The following is an 18,159-nucleotide window of genomic DNA, read 5'->3' on the forward strand; positions in this document are numbered from 1 at the left end:
AAGGATAACAATGGAGTCTGATCCAGTGGAAGGGCTGTAAACGTTAACTCCTCTCCAGTGCAAGAAGCGTGTTGGAGCAGGGCATAATAATGAGACCCTAGCTCTTATCTAGCACTCTTCATAGCAGTATTGTCCCAATTTTACAGATGGAGAAACAGGCATAGAGCAGCCAAGTGACTTGCCCAAGACCTTCCAACAGGCCAGATGCAGGAATAGAACCCAAATCTCCAGAGTCCCAGTCTAGTGCTCAGATGGGCTCTAATGCCTAAGGTGCAGCATAGCGCATCCAGAGTGGGGAGCTGACCTCTGACTGAAAATCTTGTCACTTTTGGACAAAGCATCACTATTGGAAACACTCTTGCTCCAGATGTGTCTTGGATCAAATGGGTTTCTTTGCGTGGGGACAGCCTTTGAGCCTGAGCCTGTTTGCCCAAATGTCCTGTCTTAGGTCTCCTCTTGGAGCATTTTAGTAACCGAGGCATTGACCTCTCCTCTTCCCACTTCTCACAGGTCGCAACAAGCAAATGAACCTGAGTGGACGACCCTTCCGTTACATGGGAGTCCTGGGCACATCCAAGCTCTATGACATCAGAAAGAACATCTTCACCTTTACACCCCAGGTAGGTGGCCATACTGGGCAGTGTGGCAGCTGAGTGTGTGTCATGGTGGTAGATGTGTATTAACCATGCTGTATCAGCGGTGCAGCTCCAACCAGGTAGGTGCATGGCCTTTAGAGCTCGAAGCACAAGCTTCTTTTTAAAGGATGCTGCAGACTGCTAAGTGTAGTTGTAGCCATGTGGAGCCCAGGGTATTAGAAAGACAAGGTGGGGGAGGGAATGTCTTTTACTGGACCAGCTTCTGTTGGTGAGAGAGACACCGTTTCAAGCGACACAGAGCTCCTCTTCTTAGTCTCTCACCAGCAGAGGCTGGTCCAGTAAAAGGCTGGTCCACCTACCTTGCCTCTCAAAGAGGCATGAAGTCAGAGTTGGGGCCTTCCCAGTCCACGGAAACCTCTGTCAGTTTCTCCATAGCAGGTGCTTCAATGCTGTTTTTTAAAGGAAGTGATCCATGGCAGCAGTCCAGCCCCTGTGTGGATCCTACCATAAAAGCAGTGTGTGCACAGCAATGGAAGGAAATGTCTCTTTGCTCAGCCAGTCCTGGAAACAGTCCTGGCTGCCCATGATACCACATGATGCCATGGTGCTGAAGACTCTGCAGCTGGGCATAGCAACAAAGCAGTTTGTGGAGAAAGCCTCACAAGAAGGGAAAGGGGAACAGCCAGCGCCTCCTGGCTGGGGAGGCACCAAGAGTGTGGGTAGGAAGTGCTCCTGTAAGCAATTCTTCCTTTTCTTTACAAACAGGGAAGCCCACTAGAGGCTGCTGTGAATAAGGAGAAATTAGGAAAAGCCGTAAAACCTGATTTTCTTTTAAAAAAACAAACAAACAAAAAACCCAAAGAAAACACTAAAATCTCTTGGTTTCCTCCTTTTTAAGAACACCAAGAGGGACTGGTAATAGAGCAGGGAGATTTCCACCTTCTAGGTCCCTGGTTCCAGCCCAGGCTAGGGGTGCAACAATCAAAAGCCAGGGTGCATCACTCTGCCCCATGGCTTTGAGAAGGGGGTTGGACTAGATGACCTCCTGAGGTCCCTTCCAACCCTGATATTCTATGATTCTATGGCTCCTATGTGCAGAGAGTAGTTGAGCAATTAAAATCTCCTGCCAACTGGTCCCCAGGCTGGCAGGCATGGCAGAGAGTCTGAGGGCTGCGTGGGCACAGAGGCGGGTCATCCTCTTGCTGCAGCAGGTTACTTCTCTGCATCAGGCCTATGCACACTGGAGAGGCTGTGAAGCCTGCACCATCTGCAGCTCTGTAGGCAAATGGAGGCTGTCAGCCCAGCCTAAAGTCCACAGGCTGTCAGGAGAACACAGAGCAGTCAGAGCTCCCGTCACCAAGATGATACAGCAGCCATGCTTGTGTCTCTTGGGCTAATGACTTGTGTATGGGTGGTAGGAGGGTAAATGAGGAGAGAAGCAGACTATGTGGGAAATAAGTGACACCCCCCCCCACCCCCGCTGCCCCCATGAGGGCATTTATCTAACAGCGATTGCTACAGAGCTGTTGAAATCTGGTCTGTCTCTGTATTGATGTGCTTTGTCACTATGGTAGCTGCTAGAAATGCAGTGGAAGGGCACTTCCCCTCACAGCAGGATGCTGCTGAGCAGCGCCCATTGCTCTTCTCTCCAGAAGTGTCACTGCCACGGATTCTGATTAATTACTCTGTGGCAACCAGCAGGTTCCCATCGCTGTATGACAGCATTAGCATCTTCCCACACCTGCCTATCAGCTGGAGAACTGGCAGCCGTGCCTAAAGCAGGAGTCTTGAATCTGGGGTTGTCAGTCTCCAGGCAGGTTATGTAGAAAGGATTTCCTAGCAGCCAAGAACTAGCTTCTCCCATACAGCCTCTGTGATTCTCCAGTATTGCCTGTCTTGCACTCATGCAGCCTACAGAACATGCCACCTGTAAGACCCCTAAATCCTGCAGATGCCCAGAACCAATCCATGGCAATGGACTGACCTGCTTGCTGTGACATTGCAGAAGCCCTTTCTAGTTTTGCTCCTTCGTCTTATGAATGGTCCACTGCCCACCGCTCCCTGTGCTGCAGCAGCAGTCTGAGTCCTTGTGGCTTTCAGCCTCTCACGCTCACCTCTGCTCCTGCGTCCCCTGCAGTTCATCGATCAGCAGCAGTTCTACTTGGCCCTGGACAACAAGATGATCGTGGAGATGCTGCGGACAGACCTTTCCTACCTGTGCAGCTGCTGGAGGATGACTGGACGGCCGACAATCACCTTCCCCATCTCGCAAACCATGCTCGGTAAAGGGCCCTCTGGCCTGTCTCTCGACGGGTATCCTGAAAGGCAAAGTCAATGCAGCCCTTAAACATAGTGTAGCCTCTTAGCCCCAACCCCTAGAAGATGTGCACTAGGAAGTTCTGTGGAGCCGGTCCGAAGGCCCCAGCTGATCAATGGGAAGGCGGCAGAGCTGTGCTGTCATGCTCTGACCTGTTGTAACAAAGTGGCCTTTGGCGGGACACTACTGAGAGTATCAATTCAGGACAAATTGCTTAGAACATGGCAGTCACAGCCCAAGACTAGGGGTCATTTACTACTAAGGCGCACTAAACCAGCCAAACAGAGAGAACTTCGGTTTTACCCCACTGGCTAACCAGAAGTCATACAAGCAATTCCCTCAGACACTCCAGTTGCCCAGGATCACCACCATGCCACTCCTTATAGAGATGAATGGTTATGAAAACCTATACCCCAGTAAACGAAGAAAAGTTCTCCCAATTCCAAAGGACCAAGCCCCAGACCCAGGTCAATATACCAGTCAGATCTTACCCACAAATCACGCTGTTGCCAATCCTTTAGAACAGGGGTGGCCAAACCTGAGTGTGAGAAGGACCCAGAATTTACCAATGAACATTGCCAAAGAGCCCCAGTAATACCTCGGCAGCCCCCCATCAACCCACCTCCCGCCGACCAGCTGCCCTGCCGCTTGGTGCCTTCCCCTCCCTCCCCGCACATCCCAAACAGCATGCAGGAGGCTCTGGAAGGGGGTGGGGGGAGGAGTGAGGGCACGGCAGGCTCAGGGGAGAGGGTGGAAAGGGGTGGAGTGGGGGCAGGGCCTGTGGCAGAGCCAGGGGTTGAGCAATGAGCACCCCTCAGCACATTGGAAAGTTGGTGCCTGTAGCTCCACCCCCGGAGTCGGTGCCTAGACAAGGAGCTGCATATTAACTTCTAAAGAGCTGCATGTGGCTCTGGAGCCACAGGTTGGCCACCCCTTCTTTAGAATCTAAAGGTTTATTCATAAAAAGAAAGAAATATAGATGAGAGTTAAAATTGGTTAAATGGAATCAAATACATACAACAATTGCGAAGTTCTTAGTTCAGCTTGTTTCAGGGTTTATGGGATTACTGCTAATTTTAAACCAATCGAGTCTCTGGAGTACAGACGTCCCAGCTTGGGTGGGTCATTCAGAGCTTCAGTTTCAAGCACAGTTCCTCCAGAGGTCAGAAGCAGGATTGAAGACAAAATTGGGAAGATGCAGCTGCCTTTTCTAGTCTCTTGTCATGCAGCCTGCGCTTCCTTTGTTCCAAACACAAGCTGCCCAGCACATGGCTTGGAAGCCTGAGAGTTCTCTCCGTAGGCATGGCCCTGCGTGCCTTGCTGAGTCATAAGGTGTATCTGCCTTCTCTCAATGGGTCAGTTGTAGAGCTGATGGTTTTTAATGGGCCATCAAGCAGGCCAGGCAGTGTTGATGCCAAACTGTCTGGGGTATCACCCAGAAGCATAGCACAAGTTTGGAATACAGACAGACAGACATATCTATAACTCCTAATACAAAGGTGATACAAACATATAAACAAGATGATCATATCTGGCAAATTATAAAATTTTTGCAGATATCTTACATGGCATATCTGTCTGATTACGGACCTGGGGATTGCAGTGGATGAGAAGCTGGATTTGAGTCAGCAGTGTGCCCTTGTTGCCAAAAAGGTTAATGGTATATTGGGCTGTATTATTGGGAGCATTGGCAGCAGATCAAGGGAAGTGATTATTCCCTTCTATTTGGCACTGGTGAGGCCACACCTGGAGTATTGGGTCCAGTTTTGGTCCCTCCACAGAAGGGATGTGGACAAATTGGAGAGAGTCCAGGGGAGAGCAACGAAAATGATTAGGGGGCTGGGGCACAGACTTAAGAGGAGAGGCTGAGGGCACTGGGATTGTTTAGTCTGCAGAAGAGAAGAATGAGGGGGATTTGATAGCAGCCTTCAACTACCTGAAGGGGGGTTCCAAAGAGGATAGAGCTAAGCTGTTCTCAGTGGTGGCAGATGACAGAACAAGGAGCAATAGTCTCAAGTTGCAGTCGGGGAGGTCTAGGTTGGATATGTGTAAACACTGTTTCACTAGGAGAGTGGTGAAGCACTGGAATGGGTTACCTAGGGAGGAGGTGGAATGTCCATTCTTAGCAGTTTTTAAGGCCCAGCTTGACAAAGCCCTGGCTGGGATGATTTAGGTGGTGTTGGTCCTGCTTTGAGCAGGGGATCGGACTAGATGACCTCCTGAGGTCTCTTCCAACCCTAATATTCTATGATTACTTCATGGGCGTTGCCCCAGGAGCCAACATTTGAAACAGGTATACGGCCAACACTTACAACTTTAAATACAAAAATGATACATGCATACAGATAGCATAATCATAACCAGCAAATCATAACCTTTTCGTAGACACCTTACTTGACCTCCTTCGTACAAGGTTTGGTGCAACTATAGGACCTTGGTCGCAACAATGATCTATACGATCACGGTTCATGTCAATAATGTCACACATGTGAAGAACTTGCCTTGCTGTGGAAGGCACTGCATCAGGAGGGAAGGGTCAGACTGGACACCATTGCGGTTGGGGCCTCAGAATACAGATCTTTGTTAAAGAGGCTGCATTGTGCAATATTGGCAAAACATTAGCGTTAAATGCCTCCCTCCCTGCCTGTAGGATGTGCCTCCGCCCTCGGGCATTGTAGGTATCTCCAGAATCCATGCCAGCCTAGAGTTCTGCTGTTTTAGCTTGAGCTGGTTGTATTTTTATGAATGAAACACTTCTTTGTAGGAAAAACTGCCTCATCTAGGACATATATTTTTGCAACAATTTCTGTCTGAATTTTCATTTTTCCCCTTCCCTCCCCTCCTCCTTCCTCCATCACTTAAAAAAGAAAAAAATTGTTAAATGGTTGTGAAGGAAAAAGAAGCAATAAAATATTGGCAAAGTGAGCGGTGGCTCCATTTGAGCCCAGTAAAATGGGAACAGAACTGTTCTTCCCTGGTCGGCCAGCCCTGCTGTTGGCCCTACATGGAGAGGGGGACTTTCCTCACACTGTCCCTCTCATTTTCACTGGTGTCCCAGTCTATTTTAAGCCCATTCTGGGTATTTCTAATATAATCCTTGCTGTGGCATCCCATTGCTCTCCCTGCAGTCCCCCTACACTCTTGTACCTAGGGCTGATATTTCATTCCCCTGCCTGTGGAAGCCCTGTCCCTGGAAGCCCTCGAGTTGGGCTGGCTGGGCTTGCAGCCAGGCCCTGTCAGTATAAATCCTAGGTGCTTGGGACGTGTTTGCTTTGCCTGCCCATCGCAGTCTGGCTGGGATCCCCCTATGAGATTGGCATCTGGGAAAGACTTTATATCCTGCCCACTCAGCATCTGTTTCCCTTTTGGAGACTGGCTGCCCTTGCTTCTTCCCACGTGGACATTTCTCCCTGATTTCCTCCAGCCTGTCAGGTGCATAAGTGGCCTGTGACATTACAGAGAGGTTGTTTGATCACAAGGTAATTCTGGAACAAAGGCACTCCCTTGAGACAACTGAGATTTGGCTAGAGGACATCTCACCTGTGCTGAAGGGAAGAAAAAGCCCTTCCTATTCCAGGGCTTGATCCCTTCCATTGCCATATTTGGCAGAGGAACGTGCCCCTCCGGGCCTTTTGCTAGCTTGGGTTTGTAGTGAGATCTTTTGGCTTGCGGGGGAAGTGGAGGGAGCCCCATTGCTTGGCACATCTTAAGTAATCAGCCTGGACAGAACCCAAGTCCATGCACTCTAGGAAACAATCCTGCACTGGTGAGATAAGTTCTACTGGGTTATGGGTCCCTTTGATCTAAGGGCAGGATGAACCATCTCCTGAGGCTGGGTGGAGTCACCTTTGCTCTCACCCACACTCTGTTAATTTCCCTCTCTCTCTGCTATTGATGATCAAGCTCATTCCCATCAATCAGTCCCTTAGTGAGAGGCTTTCTGGCTGCCTTCTTGGAGGTCCCTGTAGAAGAACAGCCGGGAAGGTGACTTGGTGCCCCCCCCGCCCCCCCCCCCCCCCCCCCCCAAAAAAAAAAGCCCTTTGGAAGCCTGTAGTTCTGTTGGAGAACTAGGAATGGATCGGCCAGTGACCTGGCTCCAATGCCATCTGCTTCAGAGGATGTGCAAGAAAACTTGACAGACAACTATAGAATAACCTGCCCTAACTGAAGTGCCTTCCTAGCCTTAGTGATTGGTTAATGCTGAGAGGCATGAGGGCTTATATCCCCTCTTCATCTTTATTCTAACTCATGTAATGGTATCATCTCCTTGTCATTGATCTATGGAAATATCTAAGCCTTTTGTTTGAATCCCGCTAAACTTTTGGCCTCTATCTAGTGGCAATGAGTTCCACATGTTATCTGGTGTGTAAAAAGGTATTTGCTTTTATTGCCCTTAAATTTGCTGCCTTTGAATTAAATTGACTGTCCCTTTGTCCCTTTGGGAAAAGGTGACTAAGAGCATTTCCGTCTCTGTCCCAGTCTGTATAACTTTCTCATGTCTCCTCACTGCAGTAGTCAATCCAGCTGACACATGCTGGTGTCTAGCCTTTGAGTGACTGTGTACACTGTCTGTTACAGTTCAAATGATCATTGTTCTCCTCACATGATTAGGAAACCTCTGGTCACTTTTAGAGGTACCTAATCAACGTAGTTACACCTCATAATCACGTACCTCAATTGTGGAGACTACCTGTTGGGCAGAAGGACTGATCTCCTTGCCCTCACTATCTGTCTCTCACTATCTCTTTCACTATGTATCTTGCCACTGCATGGGTGGTAAGCTGCAGTGTGTTGACTATCACTCTGAGCCCCACACGAGGGTATAGGCCAGCCCTAGCACAGCACACAACTGCTTATGCCTGGGACTTCCAAGAAGTCCTGGCTGAGTGTGTCTTAGATGTTAAATGACCTTGTTATTGTTTGGTGCTTTTGTGGAAGGCAGCCTGCTAAAGAGCGAAGGGGAGCCTCGTTAGGCCTGGTCTGTGCTACAAAATAAGACTGTGACCTGGCCTAAACTAGAGTTAGATTGACGTAAAGCAGCTTGCGTTGATCTAACTATGTCAGTGTCCACACTACAGCCTTGCTCTCGCTGATGTACGTGCTCTACTACACTGACATCATCACTCCACCTCCACAAGTAGTGTAGGGCTCATGTTGGTGTCATTAAGATGACAGTGTCCCTGTAGACACTGTATTACTTCCTTTGGCTGTTGGCTATCATTCTTGTCAATTTCAGGGTTCTGTGCTGGAGCTGTGAAATTGACGAAGTCCACCTCACAGCTTGGGCCATCATTCTGGGACGGATGGGGGGCTGCCCAGGGAGGAGCTGTGCATGGAGTGGAGAGTCCAGGCTCTCAGCGTCCCACTCCGCCCCTCTTAAGAAGGTAGAAGCCCTCCTGGTGAGGACGTGTGACAATGACTGACAGAGGGTAGTGTGGACATGAGCTGGGCTGTAATCTGGCCTAGCATAGGTTGGTTGATTTAAGTTTATAGTGTAGGCATGCCCTGTGTCCCAACACAACAGCTACGTCTTTGGGTGGCCAGGGAAGCCTTTTTTTAGAATAACGGGGGCAGGGGAAGGTCTATGTGTGTTGGCATGCACGAGGGATTCTCATGGAGTTGTGTCCTTCCAGTGGTTGGAGAGAATCATAAACACTATTTAAATAAATAAATAAATAAATAATATATATATATATATATATTATATATAAAAAAAAATGCCCTTTCTGGATTGCCATGAGATTCTGCATGAATGTGTCTCCCTTGAGTCATTCTCATGGCTGGTATCTCTCTGTCTGTGACAGATGACACTGGAACCAGCATCCACCCAACGGTGCTGGCAATGCTGAGGAAGCTGAAGGATGGGTATTTTGGTGGGGCGAGGTAAGCAAGAGCTGCTGTTCCCATAGCGTGTACCTGCTGGCTGATTGTGCTCCAAGGACCATGTGAAGCAGGGTTTGCAGGGATGCTCCTGTGGCAAAGCATTGCCAGCCAGCTCTGATCTGAGGAGATGCAGTCTCAGCTTAATGAAGGTCCAGCAATGCCCCCTCATTGTGATGTGTTTGAGCATTCCATCGCTGACCTGGACATTGGTAGTAACCTTGTCCCTCAGTCCCCCCTCTCTGGGGTAATCCAAGGCGTTTAAAGCCCTAGGGGCAAAGTGCTTGGGTTTGGCATACCTTTCAGTTCAAAGAGGGGCCCTATTTTACCCTGTTCAGCTCGGGGCGGGGGTGGTGGGGGGGAAGGAGTACTACTTCTACCCATGGGCAGAAGGGGTCCCAGAGAAGGGGATTTGAAGTGCTTTGCAACAGGAGGTGTTTTTACTAAACCTTCAGTTACAAAGTCTGCACAGGGACATAGACCAACGCATCAGCTGGGAACCTGCAAATCACTGCGCAGTCTTGCCCCAAGTTCACAGTGCCATGGCCTAACCCTACAAACCCTTATTTCCATTCTTAGTGTCCAATACTTCGATATTGCAGTCGTGGGCATTCTATAAATACCTGAGGTAGATATAAATGTGACTGCATAGGGGAGTAAGCACTATGCATGGGGGTGAATAGCTTCGGAGGTTGGGTTCATATACTTCACAAAAGAAAAATTCTCTAAATTTTCCCTTTTGTCCCTGAGAGACCTATGGGACTTGCCCTCTGTTCCCACCCCACATCTGGTCCCATAGTCCAGTTTGACCATGTCTGGGTGCTTTGTCCCCCTCTAGTGGCTGGATCAAAGAGGTTTACAAGTCTGCTACAGTTGTTGAGCTACCAGAGCTGGCTCTTAGCTCAGGCAGGAGAGGCCTGTATGTCTAGGTCCAGAGGTCCCAACTTCGACCCCTAATGTCAACAACCCACCAAGGGGCATTTCGATAGCTGGTTCATGTTTGTCTGCAAGGTGATTTCAGGTAGACCCTCAGGCATTCCTCCCTCTTTCTGAAGTTCCAGTTCCTAGTTGGAGGGAGTGGCTGTGGCCCAAGTGCTGCCTCAGCAGTGTGCCATGTAATAGAGGTTTGAAGAGCCTCTTCCTCTTTTTTCAGCTAACTCTGCATCTGTTCGTGTGTAATGTTCTGACCTCCCAATAACCAAATTGTCCATCTGTTTCTGTCCCATTCTGCTTTGGTGGCTGTGGATATCTTTCTCCAGTGGTCTTTCTTCTGACTCTCCCTCTCCCTCTCCTGCCTCCGAATGTCTCAGCAGAAGTCAGTATGGCTCCCTATGCTTGTTTGTATCCTCCTCACTTAGCTGGGTTATGGAGAAACATGCAGCACTGGATCGGTTTTTGTTTATTGCTTCTCCAGGCCTGCAGAGGGCGCTCTGAAGTAAAGGTTAAATCCATTAAAGGTTTGGCCCTTAACACATCTGAGGTCAAATCACACTTAATGATGGTCACAATATTGCACAATATCCCCAGTGAGGGCTGTAGTGGACTAGGGCTCACTGAGCAGTCTGACGTTCCAGCCAGTAGCGGGCAGTGCGTGTGGACACATGTTAGCCAGTACACTACAGTTCCATTGGCCCTAGGTTAGGGAAGGGAAGAGGCTGACTCATGCTCTCTGATGTAAAACTAGCAGAACAAGCCCATGGCACTTCTCATCTGATCTCTCCTCTCTGTCTCGCCCAGGACCCAAACGGGTAAGTTGTCTGAGTTCCTGACAACTTCGTGTTGCACGCACCTCAGCTTCATGGATCCTGGTCCAGAGGGTAAGCTCTATGCCGATGATTACGGGCTCAGCATTGACAGCTACAGTGAGCTTGATCCTGAGGAGTGGCTGCATGGCTTTCAATTAGCGAGTGACGGTAAGGAGGAAGGGGTTGGCGACCTTGATGCGCTGGAATAGGCTGTGCTCAGGAGTGCCACGGTTATCTATTAAGTGTTAACTCTGAGGCTCTCAGCAGAAAGCCTTACTAACTTATTTAGTGTACTTGGATTTCCACCTTGGTTTTGTTCTCCCTTGACCCCCCACCAATTAACCATGTCTCTCTAACCTGACTGTGGTGTTAGGAGGATTGAGGGCTGGGTGAATCGCTGACCTGGACATTGAGTCTTTGCTTTTGTGGGTGTGACAGGCAAAAGCCAAGTACAAGGGGAGGAAGCGCTGATTGGAAGCTAAGGAATTTGACTCTCTGCTGTAGGACCAGTGGGGGGAAAATACAGAGGGTGACGTTGCACATTAGCATCTGAATTGGAAAGAACCTGGACAGGACCTGTTTAAAATCCTGGGATATCTTTAGGAAGAGATGATACATGTCTGCATCCAGTTAGCTATATTAAATAGTCTGGAAGGAAGGCTTTAAGACCTGATGAAAGTGAACGTTTTCTAGCTCCATGTAGAGTCCAAGGTGCCAGTTTTATGGGAAAATGTGTAAGACTTTAGGTCTTAAGTGCTTTGCTGAGTCAGGGCTCTGGTCTCGTGGGCTGTATGTCCTGATATGGAGCCAGGTCCGAGCAATCTGTTGCCCTGTTACAGAAAACACCTCCCTGGCTCTAAAGGCAAAGAGTGTCCTGTTCTTCCTCCCAGGTTGGGCCAGTGTAGCTGGCTGAGGTGGTTTGTTTCCTGTCCCATGATGTTGTCCTTGATTTCCCGTTTCCAAAGATCTTTCATAACCAAGTGTCTGTCCCAGTCCCTTTCCTTAACTCTCCTCTATTCTCTCGATTCATCCACTAACCCATTTAGCCCATTAACTGCCTGTAACCAGCTTGCTATTGCATTTCCACCCTCACTCCCAGATAGCTGGTATCCCTGCTCTGGACTTGGCATGGGGTTTTTCTTGTAAGTTCTCTTTTTGCATCTTTTTGGCGTGCATACTGCTAATCTAGATTTCCTTTTACTGTGATGTCTGCATCTTAGGGTGCCTGTGACTGTGCTTGTATGCAGCAGCTGTAGGGCTAAGTTGTAGCCTCTGCTCTGGCCAAATGTGCTCTTTTAACTGGAACCTCTTGAGGCAGCAGAACAGTTGAGTGCTCCTGAAGCTTCCCAGATATCAAGGCTACAGTCCAGATGCCTTCTGCAGCATCTCATAGTCCCACATAAGATGATTAAAAATCCCCTGCACGGTATCTTTGAGTGGCGTCTCTGCTTATGGCTATTGCAAAGAGCCCCTGTCTGAAAGCCCTTCCAGATGCTTGCTAGCCAGGGTGCTAGGGAAGTGCCCCATTCAGACCTGAATACCGGGCAGATGCTGAAACATCTCTGCCTGTATGGACGCCCAGACCTGAACACTGGCTAGACAGTTTGTACAGGAAATCGAATGAAAGTGCGTGTGCTCTAGACTAAGTGTTCACATGAAAGCTGTGTGGCCATGCTCATGCACAGTTAAAGCAAGGGTGTCCCAGCATGACTTTTGCATGCGACTGTCATGGCCTTCATCCTGATGGCATCGCATTTACATAGAATCCATCTATGTTATGTTATACTATAAATGTTCTCCTGCAGGAGGCAGGGTGCTGCAATTCATGCAGGTGCACTGTACTGTAAATCTGTATGGTGTTCTCCATGTTGCATGGCTGGCTAATAACCGACTTTGGTACTGTATGGGCTAGCAATCTGTCACTCATCATCTGCAACGACCCAGACCCTGCCATCCAAGGACGTTCAATTGCTGCCGCAGAGAGCAAGCGAGAGAGAGAGCGAGCGCGGCTGCATGCATGTGACTGTGTAGGCAAGTGGTGTAAATCACACTACAGGCTCGCTTCACTGTTGCTTGAGTGTGTCGAAAACATCTGAGGTGCACTCTTGAGAGAGCCCTGTCAGCAATGTGCTTCCATGTGAGGCAGTGCCCAGGTTGTCTTTGTGTTGTAGCCTCTGGGCCCTCTGTGCAATGCAATAAGGCTTTGATGCGATACTGGTTCTGTTAACAGTGTGGTAATGCCGGGGTGGGGGAGGTGTTCAGCTAGCCATCATAGAAGGTGTAGGACTGGCCAGGAATCCAAGTGCATATAAGCCCTTTTCACTCCACACCAGACTTGTTTGATGTCTTGGTTACTGCTAATCCTGGGCTGTGGGCAGGAAGCGAGGAGATCATGGGGCCAGCAGGTGCCAGGGCTATTTGGGTTTTGACCCCAGGCGGGAGATAGTAGAGTGCAGAGCTAGTAGGATAGAAAAGAGGTGGATGAAGGGAAGGGATTTCCATTCTCACCTGTGATGGCTTGGAGGCAAACTTTGTCTAATAGTTCTTGATTATCTATTAGAAATAATTTATTCATAATAAGAAATAGCATTTTGAGTCCCATCAGGGCCCAGCTGTGCTGAGTCTCTCACAACTAGGAAGAGACAGTCCCTGCTCAGAAGAGCTCAGTCTGGTTGCAGAGAAGTAGTGCCCAGGGGATGTATCGTGCCAAGGGGATGTATCAAACCAATGGGAAATGTGAAGGCTGGGGGCCACGGGGCCAAGCAGACTTGTTTTGTGTGAGGCTTGCAGGGTTTGAGTTCATTTCTTTTATATAAAGAAAGGAGGTATGAATGATGATGGTGACCCCTGGCAGGAGCCTCATGAATGCAGCTCTCTGCCCACCAGGAGCGAGGCTGGAGAAGAGTTTGGAGTGAAACCAAGAAGCATGGTCATGACTGCACTTAAGCCCTCTGTGATCTCAGTAACTCTACATGTGCTGTTTCCTGGAGCAGCTAGGGTTCAATTGTGCTGGGTGCTTGAGATGCACTGAATTGACTTAATGTGGTGTTGCCTTTTAAATGGATACTGCTCTTGCTCTTAGAAATAGCATAAAAATATGCACCTCAAATACTTGGGCTAACCCAGTGAAAGGCTCCACCTCATTTCCCAGATGATGGATAAACTAGGCTTCCTTTGGGTTCCCACTAGGATCACATGCAGCCAGGGGAGGGGGCTGGTGAAGCCCAGACTGATTTTAGTTGAGGGATTTCAGTGTGGTATGTGTGTGCTGCAGCTTACTGCCCCGCATCAGAAAGGAGAACAGCAACAGGACCAAAGGGACAGAGAGCACTGCTGGAGTTGGAGGCTGGGTTTCTGAGGACTGGATTGATAGCAGGCATTGCAAGGTGTGGAGAGGAGGGACTAGGAACCATGTCCGATACAGGAACTGCTCTCCGAGGCTGCTGCTGGTGCTGTACCTGTGTCTGCCTAGTGCATGAGCCAGGCATGCTGTTGCTGCGTCATGTAGGGAGTCTGCGCCTTTTCCATGTTACCAGTGCACTGGAGGCAACAGAAGTTCTCCCTACAGCAAGGAAAACCCAGGGGAGCCTAGGCATAAAGTGACTAAACCCCTCTCTTCTGCCTGCTCTTCCAGCTGACGTTTGTGACGAAGTGGCTCAGTATTTAGATCACCTTTTGGAGCACACAGCTCCCAAGGCCGCCCAGAAGGGAGGGCTGCATCGCTTCCGAGCTGCAGTGCACACCACTTGTGACCTCATGTCCCTGGTGTCCCAAGCCAAAGAGCTGCACGTACAGAGTGAGTAACACACCAGGCGCTGCCCCCGGGAGCAGCTATGTGGCTGGGGTCATACATGGACTCTTCCTCTCTGCAGAGCCAAGCTCTAGGCCCCAGGTGACTCACTGGGAGGTGGGGGGCCTCCATGACCAATGGAGGTATTCCCACCCCTTGCTCTGGGGCAGGTCGGCACGACTGGCAGCCTCTGGAGTAGCAGGGGTGGCATTTCAGGCACAAGGTATGTTGGGGAGCCATGTGGCATGGCAGGCCATGGGAGAGCCAGCCCTTAGAGTCAGTGCCACGATGAATCTTTCATCCCTGGTGTCCCTGGAAGTGAAGATTCTAGCCCGGCCTGTATTACAGCACAGCAGTGAAGATGTGAAACTCTCCCTGTGGCTCCCTTCCCAGCCACCCAGAGCTTTCTCTGGGCCAATGGCTGCAGGCTTCACAGCCGTGTTGATTATGGAGGGAAGAACGATACCCACAGGGGCGGGGCCAAGTAGCCCTGGTGGTAGGGCTGGCCCTGGCTCCTCTGCTGAGCAGCCACTGGGGCCTCTCCCGCAAGGAGGGGCAGCTCAGATATGTGTGCTAGCGTTGTCCAGTGGACACCTGCCTTCCAGTCCTGACTCTGACACTGACTTCCTCTGTGGCCTTGGTCAGAATACTTACCCTTCCTCGTTATTTTCCCCAGATTAGAGGAGGAAGCTACTGCTCCCCTGTCTCACAGCAGATCTGACTTGTTGGCATTTCCGTAGCTTGTTACATATATTCACCAAGTGTTAGTGTCTGACAGAAGCACGGGGGAGGTGGCAGAGGAACTCTGGGACTCAGGGTGAGCAAAGGGCACTGAGCAGCGGGGAAGAGATGATGTAATGGTGGGGGGGAGAGGTGAATAAGAAGTGAGCAGGCAGGATGGATTCAGAGTGAGAAATGGGACGGCTGCATTTTCCAATCTTTCCCCCGTGTTCCATTGGCCCCCTCCATCGCCATGCAGTGCAGCCCGGTGTCTGTCATGCAGCCTCACTGATGTAGCATAGTTTAATTTAGCTGGGAAGCTATTGGCTTTACCTGGCTTCCTGAGAAGCCCAGGGCATTGGGCCAACCTCTACCATATCTGCGTAAGTCACAGGGCTACAGCTGTGAGCTAGTTAAAGATGTGTACACTGGAGGAGCCTGAACAGCCAGAGCAACACTGTCCAGATGAGTGTGGAGCACGGTACCTGTGCTTTGAGTTCTCCTGTAGCACTGACCTTCTCTGTCCGTTGGTCTGTTAGCATTACGGGGCTGGTTGTTATGTACTGCTGAGACAGGAAGGATGTTCGCAGCTCAGTGCCTCCCGTGGCAGGGTGAACAGTGCCTGCATCAGACACTGGTGAACAGGCCACAAGGAGCAATCCTGCCTTGGCTGGGGCAAACCCAAATTTCAAGTGGGGAGCCAAAGGTCTTTGCCACTTTCTGGCTTGTTCAGAAAGTTCTCGCCCTGAAATGGCAGTGCTCTTATGGCACATTCTGGAGTTCTCACGCTGCAGAAGTGCAGGGGTGCTGCATGGATGACACCAGCATACAAACAGCATGGCAGAGCTGTGCAAGACGCTGGAATCGTGCATAGAAATGCCCTTAATGGGGCATGTTCCTCACACTGTGTCCTGGTGTTGATCCTTGACCTCTTGTTTGTATTGGGAGGTGGCATCTTAGCCCCACTCCTGCCTCTGCACTGGCCTAACCTCCTTTGTGAGCAGCTAAAGCCTCCTTAGGCCCAGAGCTCTGCAGCATCCCCTGCTGGCTGCCCCGATGAGCATGCAGCATCTGAACCTTGGGTTCTGTAGGGGTTTGCTACGATTGCAGCCAGTGGTGGTGCAGACCGTTGTACCCAGTGCAGCTTAATCTAACTTGAGGCAGGAATACGCTGAACTGGTGCAAACAGCAGCTTTGCCTGTCTGCACTGGTGACTGGTCCCTAATAGCTGGAATTGGGGCAATATCTATGTTCCCCCTGTGTAGATAGAGCCTTATTTAAATCTGGGTGGGGCCAGGAGCAGAGCTAGCCTCCCAGTGCCTTTTCCCTTCTCTCTGTCCTGGTCTCGAGTTCCTCCATGGCTGGCACAGGGTAGGTCGGATGCAGGGGTTCTCCTGTCTGTCTCTCATATGGTCACCGATCAGGTTCATAAGGAGTTTCTTAGGCTACTGCCTTAGAGGTGGTTGGGGCTTTTCCCGTTCTCTGAGTGGGTCTGTTGTCCCCTCCCCTCCCCCCTCACACTCCCAAAACTTAATATTTCTGCTGCTAACAGAGGAAGCTGCTTCACTGGACACCTTGTCCCCTTTACATCCCATCCTCCAGACACTTCCTTCTCATCTGTCTGTCGTCCCACCATTTGTCTGTCACTGCCAGAGGTGTGCTGTGCGGCTCTGCCCAGGCTGGGGTGCGGAGTGCTTAGTGACAGCAGTGTCACGATGGAGCAAGGCTCACGGCTGCCAGAGCTGTAGTTGCTACCATGGTTGTAGCACTGTTTGCCAGTCTAGACTGACCAAATCAGAAGCCCTGCCTATGCTACAGATGTTATCATGTTGCAAGCATCCCCATCTCTCCACCAACTGCCTCTCGTCTGTGTACACTGAACCTGTTCACCTGTTGATACCCTGTGTGGCTTTGCCTAGAACGGAGTTCACTCAAAGAGCTTGTCTGCACTAAGGAAATGTTGTACCCATTCTTCAGCATCCATGCAGCTGCACTGCCAGTAGCACTGATGTACATGCTAATGCATGTGAGCCTCAGCTGATGCTCGTATTTACATCTCTGCAGAGGCACCATTGCTAAAAAGCGGGTGCAGAAACATCTAGTGTAGATGCCAGCTCGTCTGCTCTAAGAAAGGAGAGGTTGGCAGCAGCCTTCTGAAGTCTGTCAGAACCCTTACAAACTGCTGCTTCCAGCACGCCTCTCATTTGCAGAGACTGGGACCAAATTATGTGTAACTCTGTTGCCAAGTTTTGTGCCAGCCCCGCAAAGTTCAGGGCTGTTGCATGTTTTGATAGCATGGTTATAATGTAGGTTGGGTCCAGCCTAGACAGAGGAGACAGGTTGTGTTCACAATGGGATTGAAATCTGGAGTGGAGATGGGTCCACTGACCACATACCTAGGTAGGCAGGTGGAGAGTCTGAAGTGGGTTCTCAGTCTGTGGGTCGCAACCAGGTGCCACAAATAGAGCTGGGCAAAATTCTTTGGCTGCATCATTTATTTGCTACAAGATGCAGTTTTGGCTCAACCAAAACTATTCACAAATTGGGGTGGAATTTGACGAATACTTTCGAACAAAAGAAAATGAAGACTTACTTATTTTTGTTAAACTTTGTTTAGAAATTTAGCTATGTTTTTTTTAAAAAAAAACAACCAAGGAAAATTCCTGAAAACAAAACAAAAAATGAAAAACAAGGACATTTTTTGTTGCAGGTGAAATTAAACATTTTGTTTGACCTGAAACATACATACCTGTATAGAGAGGTTTTTCAGATGTTTTAGGCATGGCAACCAAAACATCTATTGGTTGTACCCACGCCCCAGCTGTAGTCGTGGCCACTGGGCCCTTCCCACATGGCTAAATGGCAGGAGGGTCCTGGCATAGAACAGATTGAGGACTGGTCCATGAGCACCATCTAGACCAGTGGTTCTCAAACTGTGGGTTGGGACCCCAAAGTGGGTCGTGACCCCATTTTAATAGGGTCACCAGGGCTGGCTTAAACTTGATGGGGTCCAGGGCCGAAGCCCAAGGGCTTCAGCCTGAGGTGGCGGGGCTCTGGTTATAGGCCCCCTGCCTGGGACTGAAGCCCTTGGGCTTCTGCTTTGTTCCCCCT

The 18,159-nt window shown here is 49.8% G+C and overlaps 1 protein-coding gene across 9 annotated transcripts in view; it reads left to right on the plus strand.

The window, feature by feature from the left end:
• Window positions 1-18,159, plus strand: part of PHKA1 (phosphorylase kinase regulatory subunit alpha 1) — an 81,479-nt gene that overhangs the window by 39,412 nt on the left and 23,908 nt on the right. For 6 of the 9 annotated variants that reach the window (XM_037909783.2, XM_037909784.2, XM_037909785.2 and 3 more), the window contains exons 15-19: window positions 511-620; window positions 2,734-2,878; window positions 8,718-8,796; window positions 10,531-10,706; window positions 14,173-14,334. In XM_037909783.2, coding sequence (XP_037765711.1) covers window positions 511-620; window positions 2,734-2,878; window positions 8,718-8,796; window positions 10,531-10,706; window positions 14,173-14,334 — 672 coding nt within the window. The remainder of the gene's footprint in view (window positions 1-510; window positions 621-2,733; window positions 2,879-8,717; window positions 8,797-10,530; window positions 10,707-14,172; window positions 14,335-18,159) is intronic. The other 3 variants (XM_037909786.2, XM_037909787.2, XM_007056246.4) reach the window with 1 other exon arrangement.

This window comes from Chelonia mydas, chromosome 9, assembly GCF_015237465.2.
Source record: "Chelonia mydas isolate rCheMyd1 chromosome 9, rCheMyd1.pri.v2, whole genome shotgun sequence".
NCBI lineage: Eukaryota > Metazoa > Chordata > Testudines > Cheloniidae > Chelonia > Chelonia mydas.